The sequence below is a fragment of the Myxine glutinosa genome, chromosome 4 (genome assembly GCF_964187855.1).
Source record: "Myxine glutinosa chromosome 4, kmMyxGlut1.1, whole genome shotgun sequence".
NCBI classification, from domain to species: Eukaryota; Metazoa; Chordata; class Myxini; order Myxiniformes; family Myxinidae; genus Myxine; species Myxine glutinosa.
In genome coordinates this window covers 136,362,042-136,385,442 of record NC_136264.1, presented here as the reverse complement: position 1 = coordinate 136,385,442, position 23,401 = coordinate 136,362,042, and the positions used below count along the sequence as shown (strand labels likewise).

Here is a 23,401-nt window from a genome sequence, read left to right as displayed (position 1 = left end):
TCGTTCCTTCTTGCCTCGCCCATCATCCGAGCTCGGCACATGCGTGTCCCCCTCTCCCCCACCTCACGCGTGCGCACCTGTATCCCCTACCTGACGTGTGCATGCGCCTCTCTTTCCCACCCGGCATGTGCGCCCCCCTCTCCCCCACTCGATGCAAGCGTGTGCCTCTCTCTACATTTTGATTGAGGAAACAAATTTTTATTGAGTTGTGGGTGTGGTTTGCTTTCAGGATTGGACAAGTCGAGATGCTGAACGAGCTCAACCACATATCAGAGCAACATAATCTGGGCCCTGCAACTACCATAAAAATCAAGTTCAACATCACATCATCATTGTTTGACTACAACAGCAACCTAGCTGCCTGCATGAAGGTGACATTAATGAAACTAGTTACCTATTTTTAAGCGGCGGAGCCGCTTCAATATTTGGCTATGTCCTTCCTTCCATCAGTCCGTCAAAAATGAAGAATAACCTTTCTAACCCACAGTAATGTGCAAGCTTGTGGGATTGATTTTACATATTTGACCCTATCTCTGTGGGAGTCACGGGTAGTTGAGTGCTTTGAATGGTTGTTTCTGCTGAGTTCGCAAAGGTGGGAGGAAGGTCAGAGTTTTGCCAGAATTGTTAAAACTTTCCAGTATTTGGGAGCTCTTCTTTATCGCATGTCACATGATCTGGTGAATCTTTGACTCCCTCTACCCTCTCCCCTTACCCTCCTACCCCTCTTACCCACCCATTCATTGTATGTTCCACAAACTCCCCTTCCTTTCTGCCTCCCCCCTTGTTACTATCTCCTTTTTCTGCTACACTCCCATATACACCACTCTCTCCAAACATGTACCCTTCTTCCTCTCTCAAATTAAATGTTATGCAGCCCCTTTCTAACTTGGCTGAAGATAAGCTTCGACTTGGTCTCAAACTTGGGCACAGGTTTTAACTGTTTTGTTGTTGGTGGTGTTGTTGTTTACCACACAGTGTTTGCACAGTCCTTGAAGCTCCTGGAAAATTGTGCAAATATAAATATCTGCCAAGCCCCAGTTGGGATTGCGAATGTTGCTGTTCTCTTTAAGAGAACACAAAAGACAGTTACCAATTTTAACCTCCACCAGGGATTTACCATGAAAGACTCATCAAAATAGTTCCTCAGTCTGGACGTACATGGAGCTAATCCTAACCCCATTAATGGATTGATCACGTGGTGCTAATTTAGTTGCTAAATTATTCCTGAGTTAATCCCCTCCAATATTCTTCTATTCTCTGTCATAATTGTGTTGATGGCCTCTGGCATTTATCCATTTACCAATATTATTTGACCCCTGGGACTTTACCGCAGTTTTGACTGACTTCACATGTATAATTGTAAATCAACAGGGCTTTTGCTATGCAGGTGGTAAATGTGAACCACAGTGTGTACAGTACATGCTGTACTGCAGTACTCCACGTCAAATGTGCGTTCTGTGCAAGCGTAATCGGTTCCTTTGTTTTCAGTTATTATTGCCCTTGGTGATTTTTAGCAATGGCTCCCATGAGGAAAACATTCTGGTGGTGAACCAAGTGCAAAAACGTCAAGGAAAGTGTTGTCTTTGACACACAAAGTGAAGGTTTTGGATAAGCTTGGTCAAGACAAGAATACGCGGCATCACTGAGCGGACATTATGGCATTAACGAGTGCAGTATCCGCCAAGTAAAGAAATGCGCATAAAACGCAAGGGGTCGTGAATGCTCTGGTCTTGTGAGGAGTGGTGAGACTACTCGCGGATTTTGCCTGTACGCGTGCCACAGTGCAAGTGGTTTACTGACCTCTGCTTCAGGTAGAGGGGGTTATTAGCTGCTGCACAAAGTAAAATTACCCCAGCAATCCCTCCCGTCCCCAGGCTGCTCCCGAAGCGGACGGTTGTTTCAAGTTACCAAAATATTTTCTGGAATAATGGAAAATAAACAAGGTTTCCTCCTTGTGGTTTATTCCAATGTCTCATAAACCATTTGTGTTAAAAGTCGAGGAAAACAACTTTTGTGGCCTGGAAAATTCCTGGATATTTGGTCTTACATGGCTGTGTGAATCATGAGTTGTACTTTGGACAGCAAAGTATGTACCAAAAGCTTGGTTGTAAACCATCTCATGAGGCTTTCCTTTTCCTTTCTCTGTAAGCAAACCCAGAACCTTCATTACATTATCATGAAAATGCACCTGCAGCAGTGTGCTAATCTTTTACCTCCCTCTTCATTGATTTTCAGTTATTGCTGTCTACTTCAACCTGTAGGTTGTTTTATTGGCTCAAAATGTTGGCTCATTTTTGCTGTGCTTCTGTCTGGAATGTAACTACCCCACGCATGCACGCGAAGGGCAACGCGGGGTTAGGCCACCGGTTCATGTCCGTCCGTCCTTCTGTCTTATCAGTTTATGATCGAGGAACTCTTCTTCTCCTCTTCCTTTTATAAGGGCACCAAGCTTATAATGAGTTATACCACATGAGTTATACCCTGCTTTGACGACGATACTCCTCCACTTCCTTTTGTCCTTGGCCAACTCTCCAACCACCCCTCCTTACTGATGACCCTCCTCTCACAATCCTATCTCAACCACGATCTACCTCTTTTTCTCCTACCTTTCTCCCTCAACCTATCCGCTCTCTTTGCCATTCTCTCTTCCCCCATCTGCACTAAATGCCCAACCCATCTCAGCCGGCATTTCAACAATTTCCCCGTCGAGCTCATCTGCACACCAATCTCCTCCCTCAGTTCATCCACCCTCTTCACTCCCGCAATCATACTCTGATGCAGTTGTTCTCCCAAACCTTCAGCCTCTGTTGTTAGTTCTGCCACCAAAGGTACATGGAGGTTATGTTTTCACCCCTGTATGTCTTGTTTTTCTGTTTGCAAACAGGATATCTCAAAAACGTTGTGGATGGATTCGTATGAAATCTGGTGGAGTGGTTGGGTATGTGACAAGGACGAAATGACTCGAATTTGGTAGCACCAAAAACGATATATAGCATGATATTTCAAAAATCCTGTGGACGACTTGTGACAAAACTTGGTGGATGAATTGGGTTGGCGTCAAGAACAAGCCGATTCGATTTTGGTTCAGGTCCGAATCTAGATCCGGCCTATCAGTGGGATACAAAACATAAACTGTTCAGCCTGGCGGAGGTATGCGCTCTACCGAGTGCCGTTCTACTTGTCTGTTAGTTCCGCCGTTTCCAGACTGCAAAGGTAGGCTGGCATTACACACATGACAAACTTCCCTTTCAATTTCCTTGATTCTTCCACACACCATGCATTTGCACCCACCCGAATCCTGAAATCTGAACTCTGCACTTCTGCTTCCGACTTACCATCCCCAGTCACTATTCCCCTCAGATATTCAAATCTATTGCCCTGTCTCATCTCCTTCCCCTCAACCTGATCTTCATATTTTCTCTGCTGCCCGTCGCACATCACCTCGGTCTTCTCCATACTCTTCTTCAGCCCATGCTTCCCAAATGCCTCCTTCCACTCCCCTCGTACTTCCTGCATCTCCCACCTACTCTCCGCCACAGTCAGATCGTCTGCATGCAACATCCTCCCAAGAATACCCCTCGTGTTTACCATCCTGCTTACCAGCTCCATCACCATGATAAACATGAGTGGGCTGAGAGCTTCCCTGCCTCAAACCGATGTTCACACTGAACTCCTCCGACATTCTAAGGCCAACCAAAAGTCTTCCCTTCGTTCCCTTCCACTAACCTAACTTTTGCTTCCGCACTCCCTTCCATCTCAGTGTCGCCATTACCATCTCTCTCAGGACAGCGTTGTAGGCCTTCTCAGGGTCCACAAATCGTAATGCCATTTTGCCCTTGCACCTCCAACCTCTTCTCCACCAGCTGTTTCAGAGTGAACATTCCATTTGTCATTTCCTACCCTTTCTAAACTCCTGATGCTCTTCTCCGATCTCCATCTCCACACTCTTCCTTATCCTCCCGTCCAGAATTCTCTTCAGTACCTTCATGACATGACATGACTTAGGAGCATAATGCCGCTGTACTTCCCTGGATCTTGAACATCGCCATTTTTCTTCCATATCAGCACAATTGACCCTGCCCTCCAATGGAATTGAACCCTCTCTAAAAATACATTCCACAGCTTCTTCCTCAAACTGACTCTGACTTATCCCACTGCAATTATCATCTCTATATACACCTCATCAATGCCTGACACTCTCCTTTTCTTAATTCTCTTCAATGCTGTCCACATCTCCTCCTCCTCTGATCTCCACGAACTCCACTTTTCCCTCTACATAACACGACAGCTCTAGCTTATCGCCGCCCCCATCCCAGTTCAACGGCTCCCCCAAAATATACTCCCCACACTTTAAATACTGCCCCCTCTCTGTCACTAGCCTCTCACCACCATCACTAGCCTTCATAAATCGACCTCCCCACCCCACCCTTCATGTCCAATTTTCCATTTTATAAATCTCCTTCCCATCACCCTCTTCCAAATTGTTGTGTACCTCCTCTTCCATATCATTCCTTGTCTTACCTACAGCTCTCCTTGCTGCTTTCTTATTTTGCCCATACAGGTGTGGCAACCCTGCATCTGGTTGCTTCCATCTATCCTTGATCTTCTCTATCCTTTTCACCAACTACCTACACTACTACCTCCGAGTGCCGGTTGGTCCCCATAGACCGGCCCTTTCCCTCTTGTCTCTCACTTTTTCTCTTTCGTTCTCTCTCACTCTCCAACTCTGTTGTGGTCCTGACTTTGTGAAAGTGGGGGTATGCCATCCTGGATGTGGGGGATCTCTAAGTCGCTCTTGGAAGATCAATCGGCTGTCTACGTGCCGCGAGCTCGTTCAAGAGAACTGTCTGGGGCTATACCACAGCAACAAATACTTCCTCAGTTCACCAAACCTGGTTTCTATCCTTTGACGTTGTATTCCCTTTCCTGACGTCCTTCCACACAACACTTCTGCAATTCCCCTAAATGCCTCTCTGTACTTCCCCTCCTCTAAACCTTCCGCTTCTTCGCTAAGTTGCTCATACCTGGCCCTCAACCTCTCCTTGTTTAAATTGAATGTTATATTTTGAACACGAATCAGAACATTAATATAAAGACAAGTTTGCTGTATTGCAGTACTTTGGCTTTGAATTTGTTCTGATCGCGCATGACCAGAGAGGAGTGAGATAATTGTTTTACTCTGTCTGCCTGTCTGGCAGTGAAAAAAAATTGCAAATCATGCAAATTAGCCTGGTGTTGGCTTAGCGGTTAGGGTGCCTGCTTAGGATCCTGGGTTCGAATCCCGGTCGATCGCTGAATTAACGCCAGGGGGGTTGACTCGGCCTGTCATCCTTCCGAGGTCGGCAAATTGAGTACCAGCTTGCTGGGATGAATGATCACGGTGTGTACCCCGATTTATAATAGGTACACCGTATCCCTGCGCATCGTAAGAGCGTGACCAAGGGTTGGCGTCAGGAAGGGCATCCGGCCATAAAAACATTGCCTCAAACAGGGAACCATGATTGTCATGGGGCCCGCAAGGCTAACCCCCGCTCTAGCGGGGAAAATGGCCTTAAAACGATCATTCATTCATATTCCGAACAGCAAACCCTACCGTATTTTAAGGATGTCATAATGAACACAAACGACAGGAACTTTGAAGTGGTGCACTATATCGGATTTGTACCAAGATATTTGAATTCAAGTTGTCATGGTGGACAAACGTACACAAACACGACTTGGTTCATCCCATTGGAGAAGGTTCGAAGGATCACGATGCATAACCCTGGCATGTGAACTCTCTCTAGACTGCACCGTTACATCCTACTGAAGCTCGTCCGTTTTGCTTTTTATTTTATTTTACTTCTGGTGCTTAATCATGATATTCTGTCATCACAAATCCACACATGGGGCTTGTGTTTAGACTGGCCAGCAGTGCTATTGCAGGCCACAGAGGGTGCATGGCACCTCCTTTGTGTGGTGTTTTTTTACCCCCATCCTTATCTTGATATCCTTTCATGTCGAATACACACTCGGATTTGTCTGTTTGCCTTTGGATTTCACGGCTGTTTCCGTAACCACCACACATTTATCTCCTAAAAGGTTTGTAGTGTCAGTTTTCTCTGTACATCCTTTATTTGCATACCATAGGTGTGACCGCTTTGTCAATGCTGCTTTCTTGGTTTTCTGACTGCAGTAATAGTATAAACAGCTATTTAAATGATGACTGTGGACAAGGCCAAATATCTTCAATCTAGAGAGCAACCTGAGAGCTTTAGGATTAGGCAAAGGATTTGGGTCTGTAATGGGATATCTCACATAAATACTTCCTCTTTGATCCTATTAGATGCCCTTCCTCATCCCCTACAAAACTTGAAACATCTCCCAGCCGTGTGTGCTGGCATTAGCTCTTTGGTCTGTTATTCTGAGCTCGTCAGAGTTTGTAATCCCCATAACCTACCATTCCATTGCTAGTTTTGTTTTCCTTTGTATGAATTGCAAATGAACACAGTACGTACTGTATTTGGTGTTTTAACTTGGAATTTCAGCTTAATGTAGCATTTGTTTTCATGGATATTCCAAATACACACCACATAAATAAAAAAACCGAAAAATCTGCATTTGTCATTTGCTTGGGTGCATACTCGAGCTTCTCAACTTCAATATTCATTAGGTGTCATCTCCAGCGAAGGGGTATGGTGGAGTTGAGGAAATTGGAATAAAAGGAAAATATGGATAAGTGGGGTATTAAGTAGGAGAATGTGGAAGGATGCATGTTGATAGTTCAGAAATTTTGACATTTTCATGTATGCAATATGTAGATTGCCTTTGCACCACAATAATATGATATTAAGAGATGTGTGACTGAGATTGAGGGGGAAACTCTTCTCTTAAAATCCTCCTCCCTGTACCATATTTTGCATGCACTGTTGTTTCTGCTCAAACAGCCTGAGATGTGGAAGAAAAGCCTCACCAGTATTGAGGATTTGATGGAGACCCTGTTTGATCATGAGGAGATCGCCGTGGGTGACCACATTGCAGAAGAATCTGAGAATGTCGGTGATCCCGAGAAGGTATCTAAGTGCGAACCCTGGCCTTTGATCTCTGTTCTGTGATGACGTGTCGAGCTACATCGATACCTTCTTGTCCTTTCAACCTCACAGCAGTACAGAGTACGAGGATGTATTCTGAGTTTTGTTGAGCGGATGGATGAGGAGTTTACCAAGATAATGCAGAATACGGATGCTCACTCTCAAGGTACATTTTGCTCACTCGTGCTTCTTTTGCTCACTTGTGCTTGCCTTTGACACAATTTGGATGCAATCCCAATTCAATATCAACTCTCCATCATTTTGTCACAACCAAAGGATGGCATCAGTCCTGCTGTAATTTTATGCCTCTGTGGCTGAAGGCCGTTTATATGGAATTTGATTTTTTGCCTCATTACCTTCGCAAAAGCGGAAGGTTATGTTTTGATCGCTGTGTATTTATTTGTATGTCTGTGTGTGTGTGTGTGTGTGTGTATGTTATTCGCATAACTCAAAAAGTATTCAACCGAATTGCATGAAATTTGGTGGGATGATTGGTTATTATACGGGACACATTTGATTAGATTTTGGGAGCAATCGGGTCAAAGGTCAAGGTCAAGGTCACGAAAAGGTCAAAATCGTATTTTTACCATAGCGCGGTCAATTTTTATCCAATTGGCATGCAACTAATGCCAAAATGTTCAGAATTCAATGCCCGATCTTGTGATATACGACATGACCCAGTGAAGACATTACCCTTGTTAGCGGTTGGGGGTCAAAGGTCAGGGGGGTCACGACCTTGCAAAATGTGCGTTTTTTGTCATAACTCGGTCAATTCTTATCCGATTTGCATGAAATCAGCACCAAACTGTTCACTGTTCTGTTCCCTACACTCCCATGCCAAGTACAGAACAGTAGCTGCGGCGAAGGTATGCGCTCTACCGAGTGCCCGTTCTAGTTGGAATTGTTTTGAGATTGCTTTGTGCCTAATTACCTCTGCCAGTGAATGTGGACGAGGTTTACAGTCACGTGAAAAAGTAAGTACACCTGCCATGTAAAGTTTTGACTTTTCCAACATATTTCAACATACAGCTATTTGATCTTCATTTCAACAATATTGATAGATAAAGGTGATATAACATAACAAATATCATGAAACATTTACATTTTGTAATCCATTGTATAATTTAAATAAACATAAATGCAAATTTCGCATGTGGAAAAAGTAGGTACACCCCTACATTTATCACTACTTCAAATACCTAAAATTAGAATCAGGTGCACCAGCTCAGGTGCAAATGATTAGAACATCGTTGGAGAGGATCTTGGAGAAACCTGTCTTATTTAAACCTCAGATATTTCGTTTGGTTTGCTCTTTGTTGTTGAAGTGTGCGGCATCACCATGCCTAAATCAAAAGAGCTATCTGAGGCCTTCAGAAAGAAGGTTATAGATGCCTATGAGTCTGGGAAGGGATTTATAAAGATCTCCAAACAATTTGAAATCAATCATTCGACTGTCCGGAAGATCATCTACAAGTGGAGAAGATTCCAAACAACTGCGAACTTGTTCAGGCCAGGCCGCCCCAGCAAGTTCAGCCTGAGAGCAGACCGCAAGATGCTGAAAGAAGTCTCTTAAGAACCCCAGAATGTCATCACGGGACCTACAGATAGTGCTTGCCACTGTTGATGTCAAAGTGCATGAGTCTACCATGAGAAAGGGGCTGCACAAATTTGATCTACCATGGGAGGTGTGCCAGGAGGAAACCTTTGCTGTCCAGAAAGAACATCAGAGCAAGACTAAATTTTGCCAATGAACACATAGGCAAAGACCAGCACTTCTGGAACAATGTGCTCTGGACAGATGAGTCAACGGTAGAGCTATTTGGCCACAGTACCAGAAGACATGTTTGGCGAAAACCAAAGACAGCATTTGACCACAAGAACCTGATACCAACTGTAAAGCATGGTGGTGGAAATATTATGGTTTGGGGCAGCTTTGCTGCATCAGGGCCTTGGCAGCTCACCATCATAGAATCCACTATGAAAATCTTCATTGTACCAGAGGGTGCTTGAGGATAATGTGAGGCCATCTGTCAGAAAGTTGAAGCTCAACCGAAGGTGGACCTTGCAACATGACAATGACCCTAAACATACCAGTAAATCCACCAAGGAATGGCTGAAAAGAAAGAAATTGAGGGTTCTGGAATGGCCAAGTCAAAGCCCGGATCTAAATCCCATCGAGATGTTGTGGGGGGATTTGAAACGAGCTGTGCATGCAAGAAACCCTCAAACATCGCACAGCTGAAATAATTCTGCGTGGAGGAGTGGGCAAAAATTTCTCCCAGTCGATGTCAGAGACTGGTAGACAGTTATAAGAAACGCCTACTTGAGGTTGTTTCTGCCAAAGGGGGAAATACCACCTATTAGGGCCAAGGGTGTACTTACTTTTTCCACATGTGAAATTTGCATTTATGTTTATTTAAATTATACAATGGACTGCAAAATGTAAATGTTTCATGATATTTGTTATATTATATCACCTTTATCGATCAATATTGTTGAAATGAAGATCAAATAGCTGTATGTTGAAATATGTTGAAATAAGTCAAAACTTTACATGGGGTGTACTTACTTTTTCACGTGACTGTATGTTTTCACTCCTGTCTCGTTGTCTGGGAGCAGGATATCTCAAAAAGTTATGAACGGATTCGGACGAAACTTGGTGGATAGGTTGGGTGTTTGACGAGGACGAATTGATTCGATTTTGGTGAAGATCCAGATTCAAATCTAGATACGAGATTGTTTAAGTGAATATTCATCATTGAGAGATGGGGCCCAAAACGATATATAGCATACAACAACAACAACATGCATTTTAAAAGGCCATTTTCCCTGCTAGAGCGGGGGGTTAGCCTTGCAGTCCCCATGACAATCTTCTCCATTTTGCCCTATTTTCTGCATCTCTCCTTGTTAACCCCCTTGCCCGCATTTCTTCTTCCACCATCTTCAGCCAAGTCTTTCTCGGTCTTCCCCGTCTTCTACTTCCTTCTACATTCATTTCCATCACTCTTCTCAACCAGTCACTTTCATCCTTCCTCAACACATGACCAAACCATCTCAACCTGTTCCTCTTCACAGCATCAATCACAGGCTCTATTCCCATCATCTTTCGCAATTCATCATTTGTCTTCCTCTCTCTCAACAATACTCCGCACATCCGTCGAACCATTCGCATTTCCACCCTTTCCAACCTTCGTTGCTGCTCTACGTTCATTACCCATGTCTCGCTCCCATAAATCATAACACTTCTCAAACATGCAGCATACACCTTTCCCTTCAGCTTCAACGACACTCCCCTCATCATCAGCACGCCACTCAATTCCCGAAACTTCTTCCATGCACATCTCACTCGAGAAACTGTTGCCGAGTCTGATCCACCTTCTCCATTCAGCATGTCTCCGAGGTAGCAAAATGTTTTCACACCTTCCAGCTTCACGCCGTCTCCAAGATCCAACTCAACATTTCCTCCATCTGCAGCTCCCTCTGTGCACACCTTACATTTGAATGTAGCTGCCACACTGGTTAATGACCCTCTCAGACCACTACATTTTTGATGAACCCACTCAGCGCACATTGTGCACTGAATGGAGTTCACTCCGACACCCTTCCTACACACAGCACAGGGCCACTTCCCAGTTCTTTCCACCTCACCACATGCTTTACCACTTGCCATCACCTTCGTCTTTCTGATATTCACCTTCAGACCTTTTGTCTCCATACATTCCTTCCACGTGTTCATCTTTTCCTTCAGTCCATCCATACTTTCCGCAATCAACACCAGATCATCTACATACAACAACTCCCACGGTAAACCCTCCTTTACGTTCTGAGCCAGCACCTCCATCACAGCTACAAATAGTAGTGGACTTAGTACCGACCCTTGATGCACTCCCACCTTCACCTCAAACTCACCACTGTTCCCGTCCTTCGTCCTTACAGCTGTGCACGCTCTTTTGTAGATTGCCATCACTACTCTGATCAACCATTCCTCCACTCCTAACTTCCTCAATGCGCATGTCAATACTTTGCGTGGAACCCGATCGAATGCTTTCTCCAGATCAACAAACCCAAGAAACAACTTCTTCCTCTTCTCCATGTACTTCTCCTGCAACTGCCTCACAATGAAAAGCGCGTCTGTCGTTCCTCTTCCTGGCATGAATCCAAACTGCATTTCGTCGATCTTCACTTTCTTCCTTATCCTCCTCTCCAACACCCTTTCCAATACCTTCATTCCATGCTCCAATAACTTTATCGCTCGATACGAGCCACACTCCAGAGGGTCACCTTTCCCCTTGTATAGAGGGACGAGGGTACTCAGTTCCCAATCCACTGGAATGCGGCCTTCTTTCACCACCAGATTACAGATCTCTGTCATTCTCTTCACACCCCCAACTTCCTGCTGCCTTCAACATATCTCCCACAACTCCTGTCGGCCCTCCCGCTTTTCTACCCTTCATTGCTTTTATCTCTTCAACCCTGGTGTTTCGCTAGCGGCTAGGGTGCCGGCTTAGGATCCTAGGATCCTGGGTTCGAATCCCGGTCGATCGCTGAATTAACGCCAGGGGGGTTGACTCAGCCTGTCATCCTTCCGAGGTCGGCTAATTGAGTACCAGTTCACTGTATATCCCCCCCCCTCTATTTACATGCAATGGTTTGGTCCAAAGCGAACGGCTTGCGAGTACGGTGACAATCCCCCCCCTCTATTTACATGAAATGGTTTGGTCCAAAGCGAACGGCTTGCGAGTACGGTGACAATCCCCCCCCCTCTATTTACATGAAATGGTTTGGTCCAACTGTTCGCCACGTTCGGCACACGTGATAGCTCGCTGCTCTCTGATTGGTTGAATCGTTTTTTGGACATAGCTCGGTAACTACTTCTCCGATTAATATGAAACATTGAAAAGGCACATCCTCGGGTCCCCAGCAATATACCTGGCAAGTTTAAAGTATATCGGACCCGTGGTTGTCGAGAAACAGCGGTCACAGACAAACATACAAACATACAAACATACAAACATACACACAGAGATTACTGGAATTATAGATAGATGCCTCCTGCGCCTTTGCTACCTCTTTCTTTGCAGCCTTCCTGGCTGCCTTATAACTTTCATGCTCTGCTGTTTCTGCTCCCGTACCCTTCGCCTTCTGCCACTCCTTGAACTTCTTCCTCTTCTTGTCAATCCTCTTTCCAACTTCATCATCCCACCACCATGTTTCCGAGTGCCTCGGTGGTCCTTTTGTCCATCCACATACCTCACCAACGGCTCCCAACAGACGAGCTTTCATTGACATCCAACCACTTTCAAGCTCAACCACATCATCCTCGACCCTACTCAGCCTCTCTTTTAATGCCTCCCTTACTGTCACCTCTTTCAACCTCCACACCTTCATTCTCGGTTGGTACTTCACCCGCCGAGCTCTCCTCGCACCTTTCACCCTTACGTCGCAGACAACCAAGTGGTGCTGTGAAACAGCCTCCTCCCCCGGGATCACCTTTGTGTCCCGGAGGTGCCCCCTATCTCGCCTACGCACCATCAGGTAGTCAACGGTTGTCGTCGACCCACCTGACGTGTATGTAACAAGCTTATTATCCTCTTTCTGGAACTGAGTATTACAAATCAACAAATCAGCTCCATCAGCAAACTCCAAAATCCTTTCACCTTCTCCATTTCTCACACCATATCCGTAACCCCCATGAACTCCGTCAAAACCATCCATACTCCTTCCCACATGTCCATTTAGGTCTCCTCCTACCACAACAACTTCCTCATCTTTCACGTTTTCCATCAGCTTCTCTATTGCACACCAGAACTTGTCGTCCTCTTCATCGCTTCGACCAACCTGCTGAGCATATCCCGAGATGACGTTCACCAAGAGCTTTCCAATCATCATTTTCACCATCATCAACCGATCACTCACTCTAGTCACACTCACCACACTGTCTACAAACTCCTCAGAAAACAGGACACCAACACCATTCACGCCCTCCGGGCACCCTTGCCACACAAACTTGTATTTCTGTCCCTGCCTACCCTTCACCATTCTCACACCACTTCCCTTCCATCTCGTCTCTTGCACACAACATATGTCCACTCTTCTTCTGACCAATACTTCCACCACTTCTCCTGATCTCCCTGTCATTGTCCCTACATTCCATGTCCCAAACCTCAGAAACCGATCTCCACTTCGGGCTGTACCCTGCCCACATGTAGTTGTAATTGTCATGGTTCTCTTTTTGAGGCAATGTTTCTATGGCCGGATGCCCTTCCTGACGCCAACCCTCTTAGTCGCCTCCTAGGACACGCAGGGATACGGCGTACCTATTCTTATCCAGGGTACACACTGGGAAACGTTTAAAACATGGAAATTCTGGGGGGGAGGGGGGGGGCGTCAGCATCACGGCTGCGGTTTAAACATATTTAAATAAATATTTAAACAAAACCATGAAAAACAATCTGGGAAAAGTCTCTAAGTGAGAACATGGATTTGAGAAAGCAGGAGCAGAGGTGAAAGAAAAACGAGATATAGGGGGCGGGGCACAAGTCGAGACGAGGAGGCCGCACGAGACACCAGACCGCACGAGGCGCGAACAAAGAAACGACTAATTACACACAAATTTGCAAAACTACAAAACCAAAACCAAATAGAAACACACAATAACACATACACAACAAAATACGCAGCGGAAATTTGACAAAGAAACGAACGGGAAAACACTCAAACTTTGATGCCGTGGAGAGATCGAAGCAAGCCCCGTCGCTCGAGGGACCGGAAGTCGTGAGGAGATATATAGCATGATATTTCAAAAAGTTGTGGATGAGTTTGGTAGGTGATAAGAACAAACTGATTAGAATTTGGTTAAGGTATGGATGCAGTTTCAGCCTATCAGTTGTAGTGGAAGTGGTGGGGTGAGACTCAAGACGCCAATGGTCGGAAACAGGTTTTACAAAAGGTCATGACTTTATTATTAACTGGTTATTCACTTCATTCCATTACCAAATAATATCGTTTAACTCAATGGACCAGGTTAACTCTATCCGCATGGTCCTTCTTGTTCGGCTGCAGCGCCGAACTCCTGGTACGCGTTCATTCCGTCGTGCAGGGCTTCTGAGGATGAGTGCTCTCTCTCAGCGCTGTTCACAGGGTTCCGTTCCGTTCCGTAGGTCAGAGCTTCTGGTGACAAGTCTCCTGACTCATAGTTTGCTCTGGTTTTTATGGGCCTTGTCGCGCTAATCCCTTCTCCGCTAATGCCCCGAGGTCATGCATGCACGAGTCCTGGCACCAGCTCGCTCCCCTCCTGCTGCGAGTTCCATTTACCAAACGATAGGGGGGTGCTCCAGCCTGGGGCTGTGACCAGGTGGACAAGAGATTACCATGTTCGTGCACATTCTTGGCATTCATTTACGAAATCGTCTATCTGCTTCGTTACCATTCTTAATCAGAGTTACCAGTGCCAATCAATAAGTTACACTGAGTTACACTTCCACAATTCCCTCATCTTTTTGTTTTTGTTTATATTAACCATTAATCTAAACATCAATATAAGTAAACAATCAATCACTACAAGTAAACATCATTACAAGTATAAGTAAATAAATCAATCACTACAAGTAAACATCATTACAAGTATAAGTAAATAATCATAACTTTGGTAATCAAATTCCCTTAGGCATACACCGTCATCCTGTAAGAATCACAAAACATTTCGTTGGTCATTGACTCCTTCCATATTGTTCAATCTATTGCATTTGCATCACAAATATATTTTCAAAACAACACTTCACCATCACCAAGATACAACAATTTCACTTCATTTTCAAGTTTTGTAAAGCATCTGCACCATCTGGCAAAAACGTTTGCCTCCACACAAATGTTGACTTTGTTTGAAAGGAAGGGCTGATCACTTGTGTTTGAATTCAGGTATGAAACATTTTCTTCTGTCTTTATGAACACCTGCACTACTTCGTGTAGGATTTCGCTGTTGTGGTAACGGTGCGGAGTCATAGACTGACCCTGCTCTCCATGTAGCATTCTTGCCACTCTTGCTGTGAACCATAATGATTCCTTGAACAAGGCCTTCGCCCAGTTGTAGTCGACTTGCCTCCTCCCTCATTATGAGTGGGCAGCAAGTGTTGGTGTAATGTTGATTGGCCAGCAAGATGTGGAACAGGGATGCCGGATGCATCCACAATGATGTTGGGACCATGGTGTTCAGGTCATTCATGGTCCTTACCAGGAGCAACCAGCAGAATCGTGTACAGCTGTTGTGACAAGGGCACAGCCGTTTTTTGCAGCTCCATGCTGGTTCCCCCGACGTTGGTGAAGTAATAACATATGTCCCCGCATTTCACAGAGGTTGCAGGTAAAATGTCGTTGTCCTGCAACTTCTGATGTGATGAATGTTCGAAGCCTTCGAACAAGAGTAAGTGATCGCCTTTCTTTCATATGTTGCAGTGTGATCCAGGCAAATGGTCACATAAATTTCCTTGGTGAAGGTAAGCATTCATCTCCAAGTTACACGGGAGAATGTCTTCATCATTCTTTGAGAAAGAGGGTGTATGCCACGATTAACTTCATTTTTTTTTTTAGCCACAAATTTTCTTTCTCGAACTTCTTCCCAATTCCGTTAGCACTCCCTTCAAAATGTGATCTCGTCTTATCCTTATGCTCAGTCACATCTGAATCTGCTTTCCACACACACTGAATCAGATAGGGTACATCTTATCATGAAATCAGCATAATCATGTATATCTTCCGACAGTTTCACATTCAACAATTTGTTGTTTTCCCTTACAACATTCAAAAGGTTATATTCATTTATATGCGTCACACAAATAATATTCAATCAGGTATGTATTTTACTACTAAACTAAGAATAGCATCCACAATTGCTTTCAGGTTAATATAGTTCAAAAATTAACTCATGCAGGTATTTTAGCACTACTCTAAGAAAATAAATTGTATATGATTACAATCACAAACGGGAATACCTAATTCCCAACAACAATTTTCCCAAACCAACAAATTAAGCATAATGTATTATTACCATAATTCCTCTCCACTTTTTTCTTTTCCCTCTTTTTTTTTTCCTAACAGTGTGTCACTCGTGGTGATATGAGTTCACTGATATTGTAATTGACACAACTCATAACATTGTCGTTATGCCATTATCTTAATTCTACTGTATTCATTTGCAACATCACTTGATTTAATCTTTTAATCTCAGTATTTATGTCGCCATAAAAGTCTTCCTTTTCTGGTTCCACATTTCTTTCCTCATTTGTCACTTCATGCGTTATCATCGTGTTGTTGGTTACCTTATTCAAACACACCGTCACTAAGGCTTTCAAGCAAGCCACCACTAAAACAATTGCCAATATAACTACTAAACCAACAAACAAGTCTGCTACTCCTTGTATATATTCATACCTATGACATAATTATATGTTGATGACATTCAACATTATATACCAAACTAACAAGCTTCCTAAAAGGTAAATAAAGAAAATCCCTTAATATGTAACATAAATCAGATTATTTGTCTTACCCTGATCCCCCTATCTCCCGGGGTTGAACTCAATCCCCTGATCATGAGTGTAGTTGTGATACATTTTTCACTCATGTTGTATTAATATCAGCAGGTAATTGTATGTCATGTAGGCAAATAAATGTCACTATCCCAAGTAGGAATATCACATGTTGAAAATGTAATGTTTATCAATGCAAGGGGTGTTAAAATGTAATTCAAATGACTGTAAATCACGACTATCATTTATCTGCCACTGAATGTTCTGCTGGGCTGCTAGGTGCAGCCTCATTTTCTGTGGGATCGTCCACCTTAGCCCCATGTGCTTGCTTGCAATGAGAGGCATGAATCCAACTTTCTATTTTGGGTCCATATTTGTTTCTATTCTTATCAATCTCCTATGGTTTATCATTTCGTTCCAAGATACCGCAACCAAAGGTTTTAACCAAAGCTCTACCAAACTATTTCCAATTTGAACAAAAAATGCCAGTGAAACAATGATTCGAAGAATTAACTTCAAGGGGTCAATAAATTTATTCTATAGCCAGATCTAATTTTCCCATCCAATAGTTTGCCTTGCCACATGTCATATTATAACACTTTAATAAACCTTCGAAAAATGTTTCCCATCTCAACAAATTTCCTTTTTACAAATAGCCATGTGTAACTTACGTATTTAACTACAATTTCCTCTCAATTTGTTTGGCCTAGCTGGCCGCAAAAGTGGCTGCCAGCATGCAGTACCGTTCTTTATCTACCAAGGAAGTGCTCGTCCACACAAGACCTCTATCTACCAAAATGTTGTTTGTAAAAACAAATCTGGGATTTCTGATTACATGGATGCACACTCTCAGGACATTTTCAGGCTGCTGTTAACAATCCACTACGATAAATTAATTCCTTTACCCACAATCAAATAATTAGTACAAATTGAGGATATTATCCCTATCACATTCTTTTATAGATTCATGATGTTGGATCTAATTTTTTCCAATAATTTTCCCCTCCTGTAAGGAAGAACAATAGCTCTCATAAGTCTTAGTAATATCATACTTAATTTGCCCAGCATCGAATAATTTATTTACTATCATTTCTCATCTGTTAACCAGTGACTTTGTTTGAACTCCAGAACTGAAAACCCACAATAGTTCAAACCAGCAAAATTTTCTTTACTATTTTCCCATATCATCTATGCCTAAACCACATCCATACATACAGCACAATTTATATGCTGATAAAATTCAAGTTTATATATATAAAAATCCATGAGCAGAGTACTCTGGGAAGTCAGTGTAAGACCTCTCCAAAATTTGGCTAATTTTGTACTCCCACATTTTTATGAAGCTCATATCCATAAATAGCTTTGATTCTCATATAAATTCGATCACAATGGAATCCCAAGATTACTTCCAATTTTTTTCCTATTAATGAATAGCTGCTCATAACTCAGCAAATCAAATCTTTATTCTCCATCTCCCTTGACAAAAGTGATAATTTTCATAATCAAATTATATTTCTATTTTTTTTTTTTTTTTTTTTTTTTTACGAATTCTCTCGATATGCGATCCCATCCCCATGGAACTATCTATTTTTCAGACAAGGCACACTGTCGGTGTCAACAATCTTGTAAGATTGATACACAAAAACACTAACATTGACACACAAAATACCCACACACACGTGCATTATGCGTATTTGTTTGCGTTGGAACCCTTATTTACAGATCCGGATGGGTGTCAACTTTATTTCAATTTCTCAAAATTTGTCCAATTTTATAAGCGCTAATACACAAATGGACCAAAAGTTTATTCTTAGAAAACCCCTATGACGTCACATTGACATTACCCTTTCAGTTCCCACAATAATTTATCCAAATTTGACTACCCACCCATTTGTATGTCAGTCGACCACTGACCTATCAATCGTGTGGAACAATAGTCCGAAATTCCCACCTGATCATGATGTGACTCTTGTCACTTGGTTTGCCAAAAAAAATTGCAAGCAATTGTTCCAAACTTTGTAAATTTAAAATTTTGTGCCCAACATAAAAGATCCAATTTTGGCATTTGATCAATTAATTATCAATTTGCTTACAAGCAAAAGAAAAAATGAATAATTCTTGCTCCGAAAACTTTTCAGACCCAAGAATCATCGACAGTTATTCATGTTTGTCCAGTAATCTAATTTGTTGAGGCCAATCGTCATTTGGGATTTGTCGCAATGAAGGCCTAATCATTGTCTGAGGTATCGCTCAGCACTGGTACCCTTGATCTTGGTTTACCCTATGAACTTGTCTTCCTTTTGGTATACGGACATCCTCTTTTCCAATGTCCCATCCGTCCACACTTGAAACACCGGTTTCTGTCGTTGCCTGGTCTGTGCACCTGTGCACTTGTATTGCTGGGCTGCATCTCTACATCCCTGAGTTGCCACTGCAATCTCTCGTTATCTCCTGAAACACGAAAAAATTCTCTGTACCGTCCTTTTTGGGGAGACAACTGGAAATCAGATGGGACAACTGTCACTTTCATTCCTAATTTCGAGGGCAGTTGTGCATTTGTCTCCTCCACTGTATCCTGTATCCTTTTTATTTTAAGTTCTAGATCCGTTATCCGTTCTTGCTGTTCCCGTTGTCTGGATTCACCATCCCAAAGATGGAATGCAAGCCAGTCTACCGTTAGATTCTGTCTCTTCCTGGCTTTCAATCTTTGTTCCAATCTTTCCAATCGACTTCGCTCAAATGTACCATCTCTTGGAAACTCCTCATCATGTCCCTTTGTCCACAAATACCAATTCTCGACCTGCCTTATAGCTTCGGCACCATAACGGTCATACATATGATGTGTACAAGTACCTTTTTGTGGAATCTCTGGTTGTCCTTGTGTATTCTTGCAGGCTCCATTTCCCATTCTGCCTTTTATCAAAGTAGCGTTGGATGTGTTGTAGTTTGTTCCTCTAAAGCTTCACTCGTACCTCCAGGAAGGATCTCTCCACCTGTTCAAACGGTGATTTCCAGAGAATCTCTCTCACCTGTGGCTTTTGCACAATCCAATCTCACAGATCAGTATTTGCAGATGAGCCAGAGGGTCAGTATGAAATGGGTGAATCCTCAGGTGTCCGCTCTGTTGAAGGGGAAATCACACAATGGTAACCGCACATATATATCTATATATAAACTCACCACCTTGCTCAATTTTCCAAGGTTGTCTTCACATTGATAATATCTCACAAAGATATTAAAGCTTCTTTCTTGAGACCGCATTTTCATCAATCAAACGATCAATATATTCAATTTAATTTATTCAATTCAATTTATCCAGTTAAATTTATTCAATTAAATTCAATCAATTAGATTCAATCAATCAACAATTCAATCAATTATTCAATTTCAATTAATTCATCAATATTCATCAATAAATCAAATTAATCATTTTGGATGACTCCTTGCATAAGCCCTTTCCCCAATGATGTCAGGACAGGTCCATCCATTGACTGAGATCGAATCTCATCGGTCGTCACCTCTGGTTCATACCTCATGTCAATTGATGAATCACCGTCCTGTCCTAGGGTCATATCTGACATATTTCCCCATTTTGCCTGGTCTCCACAAATTTTCTTTGCAACCACTAAAGGCAACTCATCCTTCATTCGTGAGACCGCCAAAATGGATGGCAGATATTAAAGTTCTTTGGGAAAAAATCTCATCATTTTTCTTTTAATAGTACCCTAATCTCTTGGCAATATAAATTTCGTAAAACTCCTGAAATAAGACTGTAAAATTCCTTCAATCATGCTAAATTTTGAAACTCCATCGCTTGTAACACCCAATTTATCCCATAGGGCTTGAAAGTTCTTTCCCAAGTTCATGCAATCATTCTGCATTTGAACCCTTTGATATCATTCATAATAATCATCATGATTTTATAGTCATGGTCCTATCATAATCATCTATTTAAAACGAACATTTCCTTTATCACCACAGCTATGTGGTATAATCAACAATAGAATAAAACTGTACATAGCAACAGGCTACCTCATGGCCACTTAGTATACCTATTGACAATAAGTCATAACAATATCGAATAATCATTGAACAATTAAAAAATCGCTTCCACTGCTCCAGCCGCAGCATTCGTCATTTTGTCTGCTCATCCGCGTGACCAAAACGAAATAAAGGGAGCTCAACCATTACACAGCGCTTTTAATGGCGCATGCCATAGGAACTCAATGCAATTTCGACTCGGCCAGAAAACGAGCAAATTTTGCAGGATGTTAACTGGAATTAGTCGTGAAAATATATCCAAAATACACAAAATACACACCCACAAAAATAAACAACAAAACCCAAACAAACCCAAGGTCGACCATATTACACAATTAAATTACACCTTAAATTATTCATTAAATTACTCATTAAATTACTCATTAAATTACATCATTTCAGCATCGTATTGATTGCTGAAATGTTCATGGGTTTGAACACACCTTAAAAGAGGTATGCTTTGCGGTGTTGCCCACCTACCACGTTGAATTAAATTACATCATTTCAGCATCGTATTGATTGCTGAAATGTTCATGGGTTTGAACACACCTTAAAAGAGGTATGCTTTGTGGTGTTGCCCACCTACCACGTTGAATTAAATTACATCATTTCAGCATCGTATTGGTTGCTGAAATGTTTATGGGTTTGAACACACCTTAAAAGAGGTATGCTTTGTGGTGTTGCCCACCTACCACGTTTAATTAAATTACATAATTTCAGCATCGTATTGATTGCTGAAATGTTCATGGGTTTGAACACACCTTAAAAGAGGTATGCTTTGCGGTGTTGCCCACCTACCACGTTTAATTAAATTACATCATTTCAGCATCGTATTGATTGCTGAAATGTTCATGGGTTTGAACACACCTTAAAAGAGGTATGCTTTGCGGTGTTGCCCACCTACCACGTTGAATTAAATTACATCATTTCAATTTAAAAAAACATCGCTTCTACTGCTCCAGCCGCAGCATTCGTCACTTTGTCTGCTCATCCGCATGACCAAAACGAAATAAAGGGAGCTCAACCATTACACAGCGCTTTTAATGGCGCATGCCATAGGAACTCAACGCAATTTCGACTCGGCCAACAAACGAGCAAATTTTGCAGGATGTTAACTGGAATTAGTCGTGAAAATATATCCAAAATACACAAAAAATACACACCCACACAAATAAACAACATTTATTCCGTTCAACAGAACAAACATTTCCTATATCATGACATGCATGTCTTCAAAATTATATGACCAAGAGAAAAAGTAAAACTAATTAAAACTGCGGGCAGTGATAATCCGGGGATCATGCCGCTCCATCCTGATTGGACGGGTGCGTGCTAGAGTCGTTAACAACGACAGTCCAGATCCGATTGTTCAAAATTTCAACTCAATCGATCGAAAAATGAACGCAGGGATGCATTTTAAAGGTGCAGTGGCACTAACTGAGTTGCCACGAATATGGCCACGAAATTGCCAATATGGCCATCACAAAATATTTTCCTTAATCAATTGGCTCATAGCATAACCAATCTGCAAGTATTTCATCCGAAGATGTATCTCTAAGGAATTTTAATTAAATAAGTCATTTATAAATCAACGAGTTAATTTATTAAATGATTAATCAATAAATCAAAATTTTCCTTGACAGCCACATCACTTGGTCAGTGTCATGTCCAAATATCAGCTTCCTTACTCAAAAGGTGCCTGAGTTAATGTAATGTAATTACTGTAATAAGATTACTGCAATTACTGTAATGATTACTGTAATTACTGTAATTACCGGAACTGTAATTACTGTAATTACCTCAGGTAATTACTGTAATGTAATTACTGTAATGTAATAAGAAATGTTATTAATTAAATAAGTACTTCATTAATCGCTAATAATTAAATAACTCGTGAATTCTTATCCGATTTACTTAACATTTGAGTGTCCCCAAAACGTTGGAGCAAAACGTTGCAACAACGAAAGTGAAACGTTGTAGCGACGTTGTGGACACGTCAGCAAAACCCAACATTTGAATGTTCCCAAAACGTTGGAGCAAAACGTTGCAACAACGAAAGTGAAACGTTGTGGCGACGTTGTGGAAACGTCAGCAAAACCCAACATTTAAATGTTCCCAAAACGTTGGAGCAAAACGTTGCAACAACGAAAGTGAAACGTTGTAGCGACGTTGTGGACACGTCAGCAAAACCCAACATTTGAATGTTCCCAAAACGTTGGAGCAAAACGTTGCAACAACGAAAGTGAAACGTTGTGGCGACGTTGTGGAAACGTTAGCAAAACCCAACATTTGAATGTTCCCAAAATGTTGGAGCAAAACGTTGCAACAACGAAAGTGAAACGTTGTGGTGACGTTGTGGAAACGTCAGCAAAACCCAACATTTAAATGTTCCCAAAACGTTGGAGCAAAACGTTGCAACAACGAAAGTGAAACGTTGTGGCGACGTTGTGGAAACGTCAGCAAAACCCAACATTTAAATGTTCCCAAAACGTTGGAGCAAAACGTTGCAACAACGAAAGTGAAACGTTGTGGCGACGTTGTGGAAACGTCAGCAAAACCCAACATTTAAATGTTCCCAAAACGTTGGAGCAAAACGTTGCAACAACGAAAGTGAAACGTTGTGGCGACGTTGTGGAAACGTTAGCAAAACCCAACATTTGAATGTTCCCAAAACGTTGGAGCAAAACGTTGCAACAACGAAAGTGAAACGTTGTGGCGACGTTGTGGAAACGTCAGCAAAACCCAACATTTAAATGTTCCCAAAAC

The 23,401-nt window shown here is 42.3% G+C and overlaps 1 protein-coding gene across 3 annotated transcripts in view; it reads left to right on the top strand.

Moving 5' to 3' along the window:
- The window catches only part of LOC137425293 (eukaryotic translation initiation factor 3 subunit C), a 67,808-nt gene that overhangs the window by 9,818 nt on the left and 34,589 nt on the right, over positions 1 to 23,401 (top strand). For all 3 annotated transcript variants that reach the window (XM_068113561.2, XM_078776462.1, XM_068113562.2), the window contains exons 11-13: positions 230 to 371; positions 6,927 to 7,052; positions 7,143 to 7,236. In XM_068113561.2, coding sequence (XP_067969662.2) covers positions 230 to 371; positions 6,927 to 7,052; positions 7,143 to 7,236 — 362 coding nt within the window. The remainder of the gene's footprint in view (positions 1 to 229; positions 372 to 6,926; positions 7,053 to 7,142; positions 7,237 to 23,401) is intronic.